At 42.0% G+C, this 20,005-nt stretch overlaps 1 protein-coding gene across 2 annotated transcripts in view; it reads right to left on the bottom strand.

The window, feature by feature from the left end:
• ccdc30 (coiled-coil domain containing 30) overlaps nucleotides 1-20,005 on the bottom strand; it is a 117,405-nt gene that overhangs the window by 11,697 nt on the left and 85,703 nt on the right. For both annotated transcript variants that reach the window (XM_059951886.1, XM_059951887.1), the window contains 6 exons: nucleotides 12,420-12,577; nucleotides 9,506-9,671; nucleotides 8,066-8,187; nucleotides 7,036-7,177; nucleotides 3,929-4,056; nucleotides 888-977 (listed from right to left, as the gene is read on the bottom strand). In XM_059951886.1, coding sequence (XP_059807869.1) covers nucleotides 888-977; nucleotides 3,929-4,056; nucleotides 7,036-7,177; nucleotides 8,066-8,187; nucleotides 9,506-9,671; nucleotides 12,420-12,577 — 806 coding nt within the window. The remainder of the gene's footprint in view (nucleotides 1-887; nucleotides 978-3,928; nucleotides 4,057-7,035; nucleotides 7,178-8,065; nucleotides 8,188-9,505; nucleotides 9,672-12,419; nucleotides 12,578-20,005) is intronic.

The following is a 20,005-nucleotide window of genomic DNA, read 5'->3' as shown; positions in this document are numbered from 1 at the left end:
TATCACTGTTAAGGTGGTGGGAAAATGGGGTGAATGTGGATGCTGAGGAAATGGAGGAGATGCAGCATCAATGGTGGAGGAACGGAAACCTCATTCTCTGAAGAAGGAGGACATGTCCTGGAAAGGAAAGCCTCAATCTGGGAACAGATGCGTCAGAGATGAAGGAACTGAAAAAAGGAAATGGCATTTTTACGGGAGATAGAGTGGAAATCGGTAGGCTTATAAAAGATGTCGGTCGATAGTTTGTCTCCATAAATGGAGACAGAGAGATCGAGAAAGGAGAGGTGTCAGAAATGGACCGTGAATTTAAGGGCAGGTAAAGGTTGGAGGCAAAGTTGAGTTCAGTATGTAGCCAACGAAAAGGCGGGCATAGCTGGAGCCCATGCAGGTGCCTATGGCTACCCCTCGAGTATGGAGAAAGTGGGAGAAGCCAAAGGAAAATTGATGAGGATGAGGACCAGTTCTGCCCAACCAAGGAGGGTGATGGTGGAGAGGAACTAGTTGGTTCTCTTATTGAGAAAGAAGTGGAGAGCTTTAAGACCTTCTTGATGGAGGACAGAAGGGTATAGAGACTGGACATCCATGGTGAAAATGAGGTGGTCAGAGCCAGGGAATTGTAAGTTACTGAGCAGATTTGCCTGGTTGTATCTTTAAATATATTATTTATTCAAAACATTTCAATTTTAAAAATGGACTTTAAAAGGTGTGATTGGGTTGGCTCATGGCAGATGAGTTTGAGCAAAAATTCCAGTTCAGAATATTTCAAAGCTCAAAGTCTATTTGCTATCACTGACAGATAGCATTTTGATACTAACTTGCTAATCCAATTCCTGCAATAAAACTGGACAATACAGAACCATACCTGCTAAGCAACATCAAGTACTGACCTGGATGCTGGTTTCTTGCATTTCCTTTGGGATTGCTCGTTAAGACTTTTTGTTGATGGTGCCGACGTGTGCGCACCAGGGCTGGTGGATCTGAGGGAATTGGGGAAAAGAAAAATTATAATGTGAAAAAGAGCATTTCTTAATTATCTGCTTAAGTTATTTACACTGGATGGTAGCACATTGAATTTCAATGCAGATGGTTGGTGGCAACTCAGCTGTGGTTGGCAACTCATCCAGGAGAAGGATTTCAAACTTGGCTTACGTATTGACTGACAGCGACAACGTAGGCAGCTAGGACACGACATCTATAGTCTACCCTGACCAATGGAGGGCCTCAAAAGCACATTTGATTAATTTAAAAATAACCAAAAATTGAAGTAATTCATGTAAGACTGACAATTATCCTATTAGAACTTGACACTGCTGAACAACCTAAAGCAAAGGAAGTCAAATATGTTTCTGTGATTTAAATAACAGCAATGACTTGTTTTGGCAAATTTTATAGAATTCAGTATCTAGGTCCTAGGCTTTGGAAATCACTTCTATATCTTTCCAGTTCATCGTGCTTTGATGAGGTGCCATATGACTTCACCGTCAAACATTTTTAAATATTTTCCTTCTTGATCATCTCTTCTAAATTTGGGATAAGTTTTGCTGATCAAACCATTACCTCTTCTGTTCACTTATCAAATGAAAAATGTATAAATGCACATTTAAATTAAGAACAAGAGTAGGCTATAGCTCTTCTGCAATGTAACTCATGTTTAAGGTCTATACATTTGGTTCAATAATATGACTTCCCTTAAAACTGTCATCAGCCAGAGGGAAAATAGTGGCAAATAGATTTCTATTACTGGGAAATTTGCGAAAGCTATTATTAAAGATAGCATAACAAGGTTATCTTTGGGTTGAGAAGTGGTAGATGAAGTTCAATATGAAAAGTGTGAAGTGATAACAACTTGGAAGGTCATACTTGAAGACAAGTGTACAGGTAAGATTCTTGGCAGTGTAAAGGAACAGAGGGATCTCTCAAAGTTGCTAGATGGTTAAAAAGGTGTGTTATCCATCACTGGCTGGGGGTTGACTTCAAGAGCAGTGAAGTAATTTTGCAACTCCATAAAACTCTGGTTAGTCTACACTTGGAGTATCGTATATACATTTGAGTCCTGCTGAAGGGATTCGGCCCGAAACATCAACTGTACTCTTTTCCATAGATGCTGCCTGGTCTGCTGAGTTCCTCCAGCATTTTGTGTGTGTGTTGCTCGGATTTCCAGCATCTGCAGATTTTTTCTTGCATGGAGTATCGTGGTCAGTTCTGCTTGCCTTGTTACAGGAAATACTTGGAAGTTTTTGAGAAGGTGCAGAGGAAATTTACTAGGATGCTGCCATGTCTAATGAGGAAAGTCTGAGCAAGCTAGGCTTTTTCTTTGAAGCAATAAAGGACGAGAGATGACTTGATAAAGGTATATAAGATGATAAGAGGTTAGCAATGGCTAATACAAGACGGCACAATTTTAAGGTGAATCAAGTATAGGAGGGATGTCAGAAGTAGGTTTTTTTTTACACTGAGAGTGCTAGGTGCGTGGAACATGATGCCAGGGGTGCTGGTAGAGGAAGATACATTATGGACTTTAAAGAGTCTCTTATGATAGGCATATGGATGAAAAAAATGGTCAGCTGTGCAGCAGGGAAGAAGTAGATTGATCATGAAGTAGATTAAAAGGTCGGCACCACATTATGGGCCATAGGGCCTGTACTATGCTGTACTGTTCTATGTTCTAAGACACTAAGAAAAATTCTGTCATGAGACAAAACAATATGAACTTCTGAAAGGGTAATTGGGTTTGACCAATTTATTAGAGTTCTTTGAAGAGGTAATGTGTGCTGATAAAGAGAAACTGGTGTATGTATTGTTCTTTAATATCCAAAAGGTATTTAAAAATCATGTATACAAAATTTTTGGTGTAATAATCACACTTGAAAAGGCAAAGGTTTCATCAACAAAAAATCTCAACTTTAGAAAAGATTATTGAGATGGAAAAAATATTAAAATGTTTGAGAGTACAGTTAGATGTACTTTAATCAGGATCTTGCCTTGAAACATCAACTGCTATTTCCTCTCCATAGATGCAGCCTGATTTGCTAAGATTCTCCAGCATTTTGTGTGTGTTGCTTTGGATTTCCAACATCTGCAGAATCTCTTGTGCTGAAAGACTGCTTCTCTGCTTGTAGCTATCTGATTGTTAAACCGATTAGACCACTCTGCCAATTGTTGATCGCTTCTGGCTGTTTGTATTATTGTCTTGTAAATTGCAGGTTATTATTGTGTTGTCTGTGTTTTGTGCTGGGCACCGAACAACAATCAATTCTGGTATGCTTCACGTTACTGCCAATAAAGCGATTCTGATTCCGATGTCTGTAACTGGGTCCTTTTGCACTTCCCTCCTTCAGGTATCACATCAACATGCACACATCATTTTAAAATAAGAAGGGCGTGAGAAAGTTATCGAAGAAATAGAACAAACCCCAATTAAAGACCAAGGGGCTTGGGGATAAAAAGGAACGATATACATTGTAAACATATCCTGAAAAATAAAAATAAAATTTACAAGACAAAGCTCATTTGGTACATCAAGCTGACTGAAGCACCTTGCTACAATGTAAGGCAGATAACTACCATCCATCGATCATATAAAAATAAACCCAGTGTCTGCCGTGCTTTGCAGTTGCAAAAGAGTTATTCTGAACAAGACTAGACCCTGCTTCTGTCTGTTTTGTATAATAGCAACATGCTTTTGATTCTATGTCAAATGAGCTGACAATTACTATTATAGGAAAGGGGCTTATGAAAGAAATGTGTTTTTTCATTCTACAGTAGTAGGATTTTAAAATAATTCTAAAAATCTGGCTCATACCATCAGGTACTGACCTAGCATCCTCCACAGTCTGCTCAGGTTTCTGGTCTCCTGAATAATTTCCCTCTTGCTTAATTAAAAAGCAAACCTTTAAAACCTGAATAATTATGCATGCAGCGTGTGTACCTGTGCTTTACATTACAGGAATTGTTCCGTACAGCATTCTCTTGCTCACTTAACTGCTGTAGAAGATCTTTCCTTTCAACAAGGAGTAGATCGTTTTCATAAGTAACCTTCACATTCCAGGCGTGTTCCTGCAGGGTGGTGAGAAAAGATATTATGAGCATGAACAAATATTGTCAGTGAGAGAATGGCTGAGTGTTTAGGGAGCATGCACCCAAGTTCATTGACTAGACCTTGAAATATTGAGTTCACTCCCAGAAGGAGGAGCTATGTGTGGGGTGAGTGGTAGAAAAGAGTGGAAGAGCTTCAGGGGCAAGACCTAGAATCAATTGGCAGGAGGTGATGGACAGGGTATCTTTCTATATGCATTACCAATGCAGGAAAGAGTATCAAGATCTGACATATGTGTGAACAACAATTTCACCTGTTCTTCAAATGTTCTCCCATAAATTAACATGCTCAGACATCTGAATATTACCCCCTTCACAAACATACAAACACAAACACACAAAACAATGAATCACTCAAATGTAATAACAATATCACTGTTGCTTTTTTAAAAAAATAAAGTAAGCATCTCTTGTCAAAATTGATTGACATTACAGACAAGATTGCTATGAAACAGATGGGTGTTGTCCTCATTGTGAAAGTGCTCCCTTCCATTCTGCCAGTTGATGTGTCTCTGCCCCAGTGGTGCAATCTTGCACGATGGTGCCTTTAAGATGCCTTCCTTTAACCTGAACTTTGGTTTTCTCCGGACCACGGTTGGCAGGCAAAGAACACAGAGCAGTACAGCTCAAGATAGGGACTTCAGGCCACAGTGTTGTGCTGTCCTTAGATCTACTCTAAGATTAATGTAACTTCTCCCTTCTACACAGCCCTTCATTTTTCTTTCTTCCATGTACCTATTTAACATCCCTAATGTATTTGCGTTCACTACTGTGCTTGGTAGTGCAATCCATGCACCCACCACTCATTGTGTAAAAACTTCCCTTTGACATTCCCTATATTTTCCTCCAATCACCTTAAGATTATGACCTCTCATATTAACCATTTCCATCCTGGGATGAAAAGGCACTAGCTGTCCACTCTATCTACACACCTCCCATCAAGTCACCTCTCATTCTCATTTGCTCCAAAGAGAAAAGACTAGCTCACTCAATCTCTCCTCATAAGACATCCTCTCTAATCCGGACAGTATCCTGGCAAATCTCCTCTGCATGCTCTCTTTAGCTTCCAAATCCTTTCTATAATGAGATGAGCGTACAATTTCTTAACAACCCTTTCAACATGCACAGCAATTTCGGGATCGATGGACATGGGCCCTGTTAGGTGCCCCAGGATTCATATTTTCCGTGGACAACCACTTTAAAATGTTGGGAGAATGAGTCTGGCTTTTGGACACTGTGTGCTGCTAATGAGAGGGAGAGAGAGAGAAGAAGGGGGGCGGCACCCAGCCCAGATGTGTGAGAGAGAGACAAAGATTTAAAGTTATGGCTCCATAGCTGATTATTTACTTTTGCTCCAAGGACACTTTCTTTGCCTGCTTGTAAGATTCTTGCTGAGACAGCAAGGCGGGACCAGGTGATAGACGGCTGGTGCCCAGCAAGTGATGATAAAAAAAAAGCAGGTCTGCTAAGACACAGGCAGATACACCACGGGACACTGAAAGAGCGTTGTGCACCCACGAGAAGGTGGGGGCTTGTGTGTGTGTCCACCCTCGCCTGGGTGACAGGCTTACCACTGAAGAACAGTCTGGCCTGGTATGGAGGGGTCACAGTCGATGATCACAACAGGACAAGAAGACAACGGAAGGTTTGCCTGCAACTGCATCACCTCTCGCTCTCTCTCTCTCCCCAATGGTACAACAGCAACTATCTCAACCTAAAGCTAAACTGAACTGAACTGAACTCTGCACCATCATACAACTATTCAGTTATCCCTAGACTTCGATAGAGCGTGGTTTTGATTCCTATTTCCACACCTCTGTATATATCATTGCTAACCTGTTTTATATGTACTTGCATTTTATAGTATTGTATTACTTAGTTTACTAATAAACACTTTGTTACAGTAATACCAGACTCTGACGTATTATTCCATTTCTGCTGGTTTGGTAACCCGGTCACGGGGTACGTGACAGCCCCAAGTTCCCTCTGTTCCACTACACTCTTATGAATCCTGCCATTAGACTCTGTACTCTTTCTTTCTTTTTCAATCTTTTTATTGAATGTCATATATATATAAAAAAAAACATGACATAATAGACTCTGTACTCAGTCTTCAAGTTGAACCTTCCAAAGTGCATCACTTCACACTTTTCCAGACTGAACTCCATCTGTCACTTCTCAGCCCTGCTCTAAAACCTATCGATTTCCCATTGCAACCTACAACAATCTACTACACTGTCCAAAACACCACCAATCTTCGTGTCATCTTCATCTCAACCACATCTCCCCTAATTTCACAATTCGGCTCTAATCCTCTCTCCAACAGCCAAAGAAAAAAGATATGTTCACCTTGTCCTCACGTTTTATCCTATCAGACCCAACATTCCACACATATTCCATATTTCCTTATGAAATATAAGACCATTTTAGATATTGAGCCAATGCCAGTTAAAGAACAATTGTCTTCTGCATTAATTTTCCCTGTAACCTATTCTCCCAACGTTCAATAGTTCAACTTAATATCAGAGAATGTATACAACATACAAATTGAAATTCTTGTTCACAGACATCCAAGAAAACAGAAGACAGCCCCAAAAAATGTGGCAGTAGAAAGGTTAGAACCCCAAAGCCCTACTACTTCCTCCCACACACAAGCAGCAGCAAAGCAATGACCCTCCCCTCCCCCACTTATTTCAGCAAAAAAGCATTCCTATTACTTACAACCAACTCTAACGCTCTATCATGGCGGCAATTCACAGAGATCAGTTAACCTACTAACCCAGATGTCTTGGGGATATGGGAGAAAATCAGAGCACAGAGCATGGGGGGAGTCCCATGTGACCAAGGGGCAATATGTAGGCTTTACAAAGGGAGCGCTGGAGGTCAGGTCTTTTTTTTTGTTTTGTTTTTACAAAAATAGCTGCTACTCTTTGGATTTACCTTCTCCATCAGGTTTTTCACCAGTTTAATCTCCGTTTCCAGATGTTTTATTTTACTATCCCGCAGCATCACTTCACGGATAAATATCTCCTTAGCTTTGCGTAGTTTCTGTTTGTGTCGCAATTGTTTCTCATTATAGATTCTGATGAGGAAAAAAAAAACAGAATTTGGATTTATTTGCAATCTTCATGTCTTAAGATGTCCCAAAGTGTTTTGTATGAAACTAAGTCATTCATCTAGAATGTGCTAACACAGCAACCAGCACTAATGAAATAATCACCAGAAAACACTTTAAAGAAGTAGGATATCATCAAAGATTCTAGTGGAGCAGCACCTAAGAAAATAATAGAAGTTCCATGAACCAGAAAACATACAAACTGTGCATCTTATAGTACAATTGCCATATTTGTTATCTCAATCCTATTGGTGTACAAAAATAGCATTCATTATAGAAAAATTATTTGCTAACTGGGGTGGTGGTATGACCATTCAAAGAGAGTCTTATAAAAATGAAAAGAGGCAGTGGCTGACAATGTTTAATATATTACTGCTGTGCAGGTGAATCTGATTATATTAACGGACGTGGGTAAAAGTTAAGCCGCCCATTGAAGCTTCTGATGCTATTTCACTATCATATCAATATAGGTCAGAAATGAGCTAATTCTGCTATAAACATCAATTGCATGCTATTCCGATTCCATGCAATGGTCTCTCTCACTTTTATTTTTAATCTCAATTCCTGTGCAATATATTGAACCTAAGCATCTACTGCTTAGGAACTTGGATTTACGTTAGAGTTGCTACCATGGATGACCATGCCTCTAAAATCCTTTTACTTTTTTCATGAGGAATGAACATCTCGTTTTAAAGCTCAGTATCACTAGAGCAGTTGTTACGACAAATCAGCAATTCTTACACTTCCAGTTCTGCATTTAAAATCTTCATGCAGTTTAAAAAAGAAGCTGTGCCTAGACAACATGGTTCCTTCCCACAGTATTACCATCCCTAACAGGTGGCCCGGTCAACTTACCTGACTTGCGAATCTAATTGTTGGAAAACATTCTTCAGTTCTTCCTTAAGCTTGTCTATTTCTTGTTGGCGTGAGCACAGATCATCTGATAACTTATCATTAGTCTTCTGAATACAGAGATTCTACAAGGAGAATGGGTTCCATTAGAATTTAGAAATACTAATTAATTTTTTAAATTAGAAATATTTGAAATAATATAGTGACCCAGTTAGAAAATGTATGGGTTCTTCATTCTCTGACAACTGAAAGATGCACAAGAGAACAGTATTTGGGAGCAGGGAGGGGGCAATGCAGTTTTAGCTGTTCCCTCTCTCTCAGCATGAATATTCTATCCCACTAAAAGTATTTTTAATGCAATTGAATAGCCATTTTGTACTTTGTTTGCAAATACAGTATGCTTTACATGACACTGACTCAGAAATTTGGCAAGGATGAGGGAGCTGGTGAGCAAAGTCAAATAGTGTGGAAGGAAATTAGGATTGGCAGATCAAGCGATTGGCCAAAAATAGCAGAAGTGGGGATCTCAGGGCTATAATTATGGGTCTGGAAGATCAGTCGGAAGAACACTATTGAGCTGAGGAGTTGGTTGGATATATGATTAAGGGTTTGCGATCAGTGGATAAGCTATCAGGGCCCTTGGGGACTATGAGAATGAGGGGTGAGTGGGGGCCAGGGAACAGAATGGGGTGCAATTACTCAACAAACTGCAAAGAGATAGATACCAGGCAGAGAACCAGATGTGGGAAAAGTCTTTTAACTAATGCTGAACCATGCCTCGGCTCTCTGGTTAAGGCCTTCAAGGATTTTAGTTTCTAGATATTTGATATTACTGTACGTGTCCAGTAGCAATTCCAAAATTTATCGTAATTAGTAACTGGTTCAAATTAAGTTCACTTAAAGATGCACATAAATGTTAAACTACTGATATTAGAAGAATTTCCAGGCCTATTGATGCACCATCAATAACTCTCGGAGATGTGAGGCGAGATATAGGCTTTTATTGGCTGGAAGAAAGAACAAGCAGCAATTGACCACCACACTACATCCTGGAGACTGAGACTGGGACTGTGACTCCAATCGCCTTTATACCGGGGTCTGTGGGAGGAGCTACAGTCAGTGGGAGGAGCCACAGGAGCAGTTAGCTGGATGGCATGTCCAGACAGGTATATGTAGTTCACCACACCTATATGTGCAGTCGAATGAAATCATCCCATTGTATAATCTCCCAAGTGTGTTTCTGTCTGTATTCCAGCCTCTGACACATTCCTATTCCCAGAGTGCTTAAAAGGCTCAAGCAACTCCTGGGCAGACAGAGTGATGTCTCGGTACAATTTCATGCCAAATGATGTGTGGGAGGGAAAATGGAAAAAACAAAAAGTCACCTCCCATGGACAATACAGCTGAGGTTCACTCAGTTCTATTTCACCCTCAGATGCTAACCTCAGAACACATGGACTCTTTTTCTTTTTCCAAAACCTGCAGCTGTGCCCCCTGTTGATGCAATTGCAGCTGAAGATCACATTTGCCACGTGATAAACATCCTTCCTTTTCTTGCATTAATTTTAATTGTTGCTGTAGCTCTTCCACATTCTGATCTGCACGTTTCCTACAAGGAAAGAGTAATGGTAATAGTAGCATGTTTAAATATAGAAATCCCCAATATGTACATATAGGAAGGGTAGAAATGAAGTCCCAAAAAAGACACAAATGATATTCTCTTGCTTTTCAACAAAAGTAAGTTCAGCTAAAAACAGCACTGATTTTTCATCATCTTCCAAGAATTCCTAAATGGATCAGACAGCCACAGTATACATGGAGCCATCCCCACTAAAAGTTTGCACCACAACAGTGCTCTTGATCTTCTAATCCAAACACTTGGAGGTGTGCACCCCGCTTTACAAAGTTACTCGGCATCCCAAATTACTCAGCTGCTCAATGCAGCATCAGAAAGCTGAGCAAATCCCTGCACGTCCCTCAACATGTAACCTCCTGTGGCTGGGCAAGAAGAGGCTGCCTGCACAGGCTGGAGTAGCAATGGTGTTGAAGTGTGGGCTCTGGCTGGAAGAGTTAGTCTAGGGACTGGCAACATCAGTTCTAAGTGTTGACAAACATGGAAACTGTGCAGTAAATTCCTAGCAATGGTGCACACTCACCCTTCCAGCCAGATTCAGACTGGCATTCCCTCTTCACACTGGGCAGTGGGGCAGGATTCATTGCTGGATCTGTGCCAGGTTCCCAGCACAGCAGACTCAGCAGCAGGGAGGGCAGGAGTAATAAACTGAAAACATTTCTGTCTACATGTGTAATGCTGTAATGATCCATTTTCAGACTGATTCCACTTGTCTTGGAAATGCATCCTGACAGGTACAGGACTAAGTGTTACCTGCTACCCATCAGCCCAGGCCTGAATATTGTCCTGGTTTTGCTTCATTTGGATGCAGATTGCTTCATTATCTGAAGAGTCGGATGCTGCTGAACATTGTACCATCATCAGTGTACATACCTACCTTACAAATAAAGGAAGGTCATTAACGAAGCAGCAGAAAATGTTTGGAAGCTTTGGCACGGGGAGCAAACAGCTAAACCCAAATCCACCCTGTTACCAACAAGGGGATCCACAGAACAAAGTAAAGATAAAGGATATGATCAATTTTTCCTGTTCCTAGCCTGGTTAAACTGAAGCCTGGCACCTCTGAAACAGCCTGACTAAATCTCCAATTTAACCCAACTCAGAGTTTTAACACTCAATTCCTATCCTGTGGCACAATTCTATTCAGCTATTTGTTGGTGGTGTATCAAAGCTATTGCAGCATTGGCCACCAGAAAATGTATCCAGAGATATTGCTGTAGAATACATTGATTCAGTTCATAATTTGGACTTTGGCATTAGATTAACTTGTTACATCTGTTTCAAACTTTGGTTAGACCATATATTGTGTGCATTTCTGATCACTGTATTACAGGGAGGATGTGGAGCCTTTGGAGAAGGTGTAGAAGGGGTTGTTGCCTGTATTCAAGTATGAACTAAAATAAGATAAAATAAGATAAAATAAAATAAAATAAGATTGCATAAACTTGGATGGTCAAAGGTCTTATGGAAATATTTAAAATTATGAGAGACATATACAGGTACATAGTTAGTCTTTTTCCCAGGGTAGAAATGTCAAATACTAGAGGATGCAACTTTAAAGTGAGAGGAAGGAAGTTTAAAGGAAATTTATGTGGTTAGTTTATTGTTTTACAAGAGGTGCCCATTACACACTGTAAGAAGTGATGCTGATAGTGTGTTCAATTGACATTTAGGCAAATGTGTTTAGGCAGGGAATAAGGGATATAGATCTCACAAGGCAGATGTACAGTTTAAATTAGCATCATGATCAGCAGAGACATAGTAGGCCAAAGGCCTGTTGCTGTGCTATTTCGTTCTATGTTAATATCAGCGCACTATCTGATCTATATATCAGCCTCGGCATCCAACACAGCGTTCTCCGCTACTTCCGCCACCTTCAATGGGATCATACCACCGTGTATATCATTGCTCCCCTCTGCATCTTCTGCAGGAAACACTCCCTCCGTGACTCCCTTGTCTATTAATTTCTCTGCAATAATGTCCCTCCAGGCACTTAGCCCTGCCAGCAGCCAAAGTGCCGAAGCCTCACTTAACCTATGAATTTGCTGTGCTCTATTGTGTCTGGTGCTCCTGATGTGGCCTCCTCTACATTGGTGACAGTGGCTATAAATTGTAGGCCACTTCATCGAGTACCTCCTCTCTATCTGCCAGAAGTGGAACTTCCCAGTGGCCAAATAGTTTAATTCAATTCCCATTGCCATTCCGACATGACAGTCCATGGCCTCCTCTTGTGCCATGATGGGGCTACCCTCAAGGTGGAGGAGCAAAACCTTATACTCTGTCTGGGTAGCCTCCAACCTGATGGCATGAATATGAATTCTCCTTCTGGTAATTTTCTCCCCTCCCCTCTTCTATTCCCCACTTTCACATCAACTACCTATTACCTCCCCCAGTGCTTCTCCTTCTTCCCTTTCTCCATTAGTCCATTATCCTCTCCTATCCATTATCCTTCCTCTCCAGCCACTTGCCTTTCCTACACACCTAGCTTCAGCTACCACCTTCTAATTCCTGACCCCCCACCTTTTTATTCTGATGTCTTCCCCTTTCCTTTCCAGTCCTGAAGAAGGGTCTCGGCCCAAAACAGCCAATGTTTATGCTGATTGACCTGCTGAGTTCCTCCTGCATTTAGTGCATTTTGCTTTAGATTTCCAGCAACTGAAGACTTCCTCATGTTTATAATAAACAAAGTTACAGTAACAGGGCACTTGTCTCTTCTGAGTTTACCTCTGAATAGTTTCCGCTTGTAGCTGGTTGCTGAGTTTGTCTGCTGTTTCTCTGCTTTTCTTAAGTTCAGCTTCCAATGTCACCCTGTCCGTTTTGTGAGCTTCTGACAGTAATAGTTGATGCTGAATGCTGCTCAGTTGCTGCTGTAACTCTGCAGTCTTCAGGTGCAGGATAGATTATTTGTGGAAGTAAGAGAAGGACAAAAAGAGAATAATAAAACATTGTTCATTGATTCAGAACAAGATGATCCCAAATAATAGGCTAATCAAAGAAAATTTAAATGAATATCTGGGCAAACAAACTTGGAAATGACACTTGGAATGAATAGATTTTTTTAAATGCTATTTTATTTACTAACTAATATACTTTGCAAAAGATGCACAATGTAGATCCAGAATCCAATTCAATTATTTATTGTGATTATAATAAACTTAATAGCTAAGTTGCACCTCTCCATTAGTTCTACATTAGTTCCTGTTTTATCAATGCATCTGACTGGGTAGAATACAAAAAGACTTTTTAAACTGAAATTACATTAGGTGTGATTTTATCCAAAAACAACAAGGGTGTATATGAAACAAGCAAAAATCTGCAGAGGCTGGAAATCAAAGGAACACACACAAAATACTGGAGGAACTCAGCAGGCCAGGCAGCATCTATGGAAAAGAGTAAACAGTTGACATTTCGGGTTGAGACCCTTCATCAGGACGGTCAGTATATATCTGAACTGACTGAAAAATGTTAACCACATGCATGCATCAATGAAAAATCCAAAACTGGCATCCATTGACTTAAATGCAATTTATATCCCTGCTTTTCACTTCCTATTTGCCATCAGCTTCAATCTGATTGATTGTTCTGTCCCTCTTTTTGTACCTCTGTTCATATATGGCACACGTCTCCTCTAGAAGAGACATGTTCTAACCAATCTAGAGAAGACGAAGCTTGCATCCTAGAGTTACCAGGAACTTATGGTGAAAGATGAATGTTTTGTTTTGCCACTGGAATGAAAAATCCATCTTATCATTTGGAATATTAAACAGAAATATATACTGAGAGATACAATGCCAACATTTGCTATCTATAAACTGCTCTAAATTTTTCTTTAAGTATAATCATGAAAGGCAGAAACACAATCTTCTGCTACAAGTGAAACAGATTCTACCTTCTGATCAAATTATTTCCAATCAGTCCATTTATAATACTTTACTTTTGCTTTACCATTTAACGTTGTAATTAATATGGCTCATGATTAAATGTCAGGATTAATTGATAACATTTCTGCAACTTTGGTTGTGACTTTCCCTTTTTAAAAAGAGCCATCTCAGAACCACAATTCACTCTGAGACAAGACACTGTAGCACATTCCATTCCATGGATAAACCCGTGAGTTCAGGAAGAGAACAATGATATCCTCAAACTGACTGACATTGAAGGTGTTGGTAACCATGAAGTGTACAGAAGTAGAAAAGTCCTTTGGCCCTGACCGTAGGACATGATGGGAAGCAAGGAAATGATTGCTGTAGCTCTGGCAGAAATTGTATGTATCTTTGTAAGCCATGGGTGAGGTAACAGAAGACGAGAATGGATAATATTGTGCCATTATTTTAAAAAAGACGTCAAGGATAAGCCAGTGACTATAGGAACTATAGGCCAGTGAGCCTTACATTAGTGATGGGTAAGTTACTGGAAGGTATTTATTTGAGTTTGGAAAGGCAAGGGCTGATTAGCAACAGCGTGACTTTGCTTAGATTGAATAAGCTTTATTGGTCTGTAAGGTTAGAACACATCAGAGTGAGATGGCCAAATGATACAGAATCAGCTCAGTGGGGAAGGCAGAGGCTAGCTGTAAGGTTGCATTTCAGATTGGAGACCTGCGAACAGTGGTGTGCCACAGGAATCAATGCTGGGTCATCTGTTTATATGACATATAAATTAATCATTTGGATGAGCATGTAGGTGGCATGATTTCTAAGTTTACATATGACATAAAAATTTGTGGTATCGTGGACACTGAATAAGGCTGGCCAAGATTACAGTAGCATGCTGATAACTAGGAAAATGGGTAAAGGAATAAGAGATGGAATTTAGCTCAGGTGAGTGCAACATGTTGCATTTTGAGAAGTTAAAAAGACTTCTACCCAAAATTTTATAAATCTTAAACCTTTGCTAGGACATAGACAGTAAATGGCAGAGCCCTGGGGAGTGCTTTCCCTGAATATGGGCTTAGTAGTGTAGAGGACATATAGCAGGCTTGATTACTTCAATCACTTTAAGTTCCCTGGCCCTGATCACCTCATTTTCGCTAGGTACATCCAGTCCCTGTACACTTCTGTCATCTTACAGGAAGGCCTCAATACTCTCTGCTTCTTTTTGGACAAAAGACCTAACACCCCTATCTCCCCTCCCCCCAGTTCCACTTAACACAACACTCCTCCATCTGGCAGAACTGGTTCCTCACCTTCAACAATTTCTCTTCTGGTTCCTCCCACTTTCTCCACACCCAATATGTAGCCATGGGCACCCACATGGGCCCCAGCTATGCCTGCCTTTTTGTTGTCTACATGGAACAATCCTTGCTCCAATCCTGTACTGGTAATGCTCCCCAACTCTTTCTACGCTACATTAATGACTGCACTGGTGTCCTTTCTGCACTAACGCTGAGCTCAACAATTTCATCAATTTTGCCTCCAACTTCCACCCTGCCTTCAAATTTACTCTAATCTCTCTCTCTCTCTCTCTCTCTCTCTCCCTCCCCCCCCCTCTCTCTCTCCCTCCCTCCCTCTCCCTCTCTCTCTATTTTATAAAGGTACTGACTCTCACAACTACTTGACTATACCTCTTCCCAACCTGTCACTTGTAAAAAATGCTATTCCCTTTTCTAAGCTCTTCAATGTCACTGCATCTGTTCTCAGGATGAGGCTTTCCATTCTGGAACATCTGAGATGTCCACTTTCTTCAAAGAATGGGGTTGTGCATTCACCACCATCAATGCTAACTTCACCTGTATCATCCCCATTTCCCATACATCTGCCCTCATATCATCCTCCTGCCACCTTATCAGGGATAGGGTTCCTGTTGTCCTTACCTACCACTTCATGAGCCTCTGTATCCAGCACAACATCGTCTGTGAATTCAGCCATCAACAACAGGATCCTACCACTAAGCATATCCTTATCTCCTCACCTCCCAGCTCTCTGTGATTCCTTTCTCCACTCCTCCTTCCCCACTGACCTCCAGGGTAGCACTTACCCCTGCAAGCAGGACAAGAGCTATATGTGCTCCTACACCTCTTTCCTGCCTGTGTGGCTTCCATCTTGATGGCATGAACATTGATTTCTCTACCTTCTGGTAATTTCACCCTCTCCCCTTTCTCTCTTATTGCATTGCCCATTCTGATTCCCCTCTCACCCCTCCTCCTGCCCATCACTTCCCTCTGGTGCCCCTCCTCCTTCCCTTTCTTCTGTGGTCCATTTCCTCTCCTATCAGGTTCCTTTTTCCTCAGCCCCTTCACCTCCCAGCTTCGTAATTCATCCCCCCTCCCCACCCACCTTCCCCCTCACTCGGTATCACCTGCCAGCTTTTACTCCTTCTCCTAACCCCATTTGCTTATTATGGCATCTGCCCACTTCCTTTCCAGTCATGATGAAGGGTCTTGGCCCAAAGCATTCACTGTTTATTCCTCTCTATAGATGCTGCCTGACTTGATGAGTTCCTCCCAGCATTTGCTCAATCCCCTCTGTAAATGGCAGACATTGGATGTGAATAAGTTGCATGTGGCACTGAGTATAGGAGTTGGGACATCACATTGCAGCAATATAAAACACTTGCTAGACTGTGCATGGAGTGCACAGTAGTGTGAAGATATGGTCACCACACTTTAGGAAAGCTGTTTTTTTTAAGCTAGAAAGAGCACAGAAAAGATTCTCAAGGATATTGCTGGGTCTGGAGTCATAGGAGCAGATTAGATATGCTGGATATATTTTACCTGGAGTTAGGAGATTGAGGAATGACCTTAAATAGGTTTATAAAATTATGAAGATATCCAGTATATACATACATGGTCTTTTTCCCAGGGTGGAACTAGAGTGCATAGGTTTAAAGTGAAAGCAAGATCTTTCCACACAGAGCTGGTGGATATACAGAAAGAGCTACCAGAGGAAGTGATACTTGCAGGTACAGTTACTGTACAATATTTTAAAAAACACATGGGCAGGTACCTTGATAGGAAAGTTTCGGAATATGAACCAAACTCAGGCTAATGGCATTTTCTTAGACAGGCATTTCAGTCAGCACAGACACGTCGAGCCCAAGTGCCTGTTTATTACTACTATGTTGACCCAGGCCTAGGGGTCCACAGTCGGGCACGATGACGGACTCTCCACTCCTCCCTCTCCCTCATTAGTGTGTTCAGCTCATCTACATTAGCCACGCCGCCATCTTCTAGGAGCGTGTTGACTATAGTCTTGGGAGGGTGTCCAGGGTTCATCCTCCCATGCGATGACTAGGCTGGCAGGTAGCTCAGGGTGGCGTAGACAGTGCCCAGCTAGTTGCAGTCTTCTCTCCTCGATTCTAGCAGTGAGCATCGGTAGGTCGTCATAGAGCTCAACATTCGTCATGTGCTGTTGCCAACTCACGTCAAGAGCCATCCGGAGCATTCGTGTATAGCAACCATCTAGTGACTTTCGCATGGTCTTGGTGAGTGTCCACGTCTCACATCCGTACGTGAGAATGGACTCTATGACTGCTGTGATGATCCTCTTTTTGAGCCCTCTGGTCAGGTTCAACCTCCAGATTTCCTTCATGGTATTCATAGTCCTCCACGCCAGTGCCTTCCATATCTTTACGTCCTTCTCCAAACTCATCATTCTTGACCCGAGGTACTTGAAGTCTAAGACTTTCTTAATGGTATCATTCTTTACGGTTTTGAGAGAACCTTCGTCGCAGTTGAACACCATGTACTCTGTCTTTTTAGCGTTTAGGTGAAGTCCAACTTTATTGCACTCAATTTCCACTTTGGTCAGTAGCTGCTGTGCTTCCTCCATCTGGTCAGAGAGCAGGACTATGTCATCTGCAAAATCGAGATCTGTGAGCATCACTGGTCTGACCCTGGTTTTATGGTAAAACCAAGCTTGTCATGACCTTTGGTAGCTTGATGTAGAGCATAATCAAGGAGGATAATAAAGATGTAGGGTGCCAGAGTGTCTCCTTGCAGCACACCAGCTAGGAGCTCGAACACCGCTGTTTCTCCGTCTGGTGATACCCCCTGGTGCACTTCAGTTAACCAGGGAGGAGCGTGTATAGGCACCCAGCTGAACTAAAAACAAAACCTGTCAAAAGGCAGTTTAACTCCTTGTGCATCAACGGCCACCCACTGTCTGTGTGAGGAGTGGCACGTCACACAGTCTTTTGTTTTGTGCCTTGTGAGGCATTATGATGACAGACAACACAGCAAACCCTATACTTCCAGAGCTGGGCATGCTCTGGAGCTCTGCAGAGTGCCCAGACCCTGGGCTGGACAGGCAGTATGAAGACGCAACCTCAAACCCTATGGGGAGGATTGAGTCCAACAAGGGGGCCAAGCGAACTGCGCTAAGGTAAAAATGATTATCTCAACCTTCAATGCAAATACCATCCACCTCTTGCCTTGATGCACAGAGTTGGCATCACAGGCAAGTAGATACGAGATCTCCATCCTGGGGATCCAAGTACACCGTCATGTACACAAAGACACAAGCTTCACAGAGCTAGAGGGGATGCACCTCATCACCTCTTCTGCATGGAAAGAGCTGGCGACGATGTCAGCACAAGGCGGAGTAGGGCTGATGCTGAACCTCAAGTTGAAGAAGGCTCTGAGTCAGTGACAGAATCATTACTGCAGAATTCGATGGAAACCCAGTGATCTCTGTCATCGTCTGTTACTCCTGTACAACTGCAGCGAGGAGAAGGAAGTGGAGACCTTCTACAGTAAACTTCACAAAGCTGTCACTTCAATACCAGTACATAACTTCCTGGCTATGCTTAGCGATTTTAATGCCCAGGTTGGACTGGAAGATGGTCCATACTCATACCACGACTTTACCAACAGAAATGGACAATACCTAGTTGATATCAGCCAGGAACACAGTCTCACTGCCGCCAACACACAATTTAAGAAGTGAGCTGGCAAACTGTGGACGTATGTAAACAGAGCCTCCCTCAACAGGAAACATCTCAATTACATCTTCGTCAGAACAAAATGGTGTAATTGTGTGATCAACACAGAAGCCTACAGCATCTTCAGCTCGGTCAGTTCTGACCACAGAGAAGTGTCAATGCAAGTGAGACAGAGACTGCAGCAACCCAAAGCCACAGGTCCCAAGGTGAAGATAGGCTGGAAGGCATTCTCCTCACAACCTATTCTTTAAACCCAGTACACTGTGGAAGTGAGAAATTGCTTCGGCCCACTGGAGAGGGAGGATGAAGAAACTGCCACCGACCACTATCAACAACTCATAGATGCACACACAGATGCAACAAAGAGTCTGCCTACTGTGAAGCGAATCAAAAAGAGCCAGATCTCGAAATATCCTGATGTTGTCACAGCAAGAAGTGTGGTCTACCCTGAAGAAGTGTGGTCAATGTTTGTCGTGCCGAACTTAGAAGGAGCAAAACAGAAGAGCTAAGAGACAAGTTCAAGACAACAAAGAAGAATTGCTTTGCCATCTACGACCGACTGAAGGAAGAGGAATTAGCTGAGAGGATTAGAGGGGTAAAGGCTGCTAGTGAAGACAAGCAGCATGGAGAAGCATGGCGCCTAGTCAATGAGATCAGCAGACGGAAGAAGTCCCCATCAGGTCAAATAAGTGGTAGAACAGCAGAGGATCGTGTCCAGACATGGTTTACCCACTTCAAGAACCTGCTGGGAAGCCCTCCAACAATCACGGAAGAGGAGGACATACCCATGATACTAACGCAAATCGACATCGATGACGGCCCATTCACCATTGAGGAACTGAAGGCGGCCAAATATGCACTCAAACAGGGCAGGAGCGCTGGACCAGATGGGATACCACCAGATGTCCTTAAGAACTGTGACCTGGACAACATCTTGCTGGACATACATAATACGACACTGACAAAAGGTGACAAACCAGAGTAGTGGTCACTCTCAAACATTATCCCAGTCCCCAAGTCTGGATCCCTCATGAAGACAAATAACTACAGTGGTATCAGCTTCACCTGCTTCTTAGCAAAGCTATGCAATCAGGTGGTCTTGAACAGGATTCGCACCACCATTGACCTAAGCTAAGATTCAGTCAGAATGGTTTTCAGCAGAAGTGCACAACAGTAATGCAAACACTTACTCTCCATAGAATCATCGAGGAAGTCAGGAAGAACAACCTACCAGTCATGCTTACTTTCATCAATTTTCGCAAAGCTTTTGACTCCATTCACCGAGGGAAAATGCTGAAGATCCTGAAAGCTTACGGAGTGCCAGACCGTCTACTGAGAACAATAGAGTCCAGCTATACCAAGACAATGGCGAAAGCTGCCTGTTTCTATGCTGTATAACTCCAAAAATCTGGGAATCTAGAATTATTTTA

Source organism: Hypanus sabinus, chromosome 27 (assembly GCF_030144855.1).
Source record: "Hypanus sabinus isolate sHypSab1 chromosome 27, sHypSab1.hap1, whole genome shotgun sequence".
In the NCBI taxonomy this organism is placed as follows: Eukaryota; Metazoa; Chordata; class Chondrichthyes; order Myliobatiformes; family Dasyatidae; genus Hypanus; species Hypanus sabinus.
Note: the sequence above shows the minus strand (reverse complement) of the source record. Positions and strands in the feature narration are given on the sequence as shown.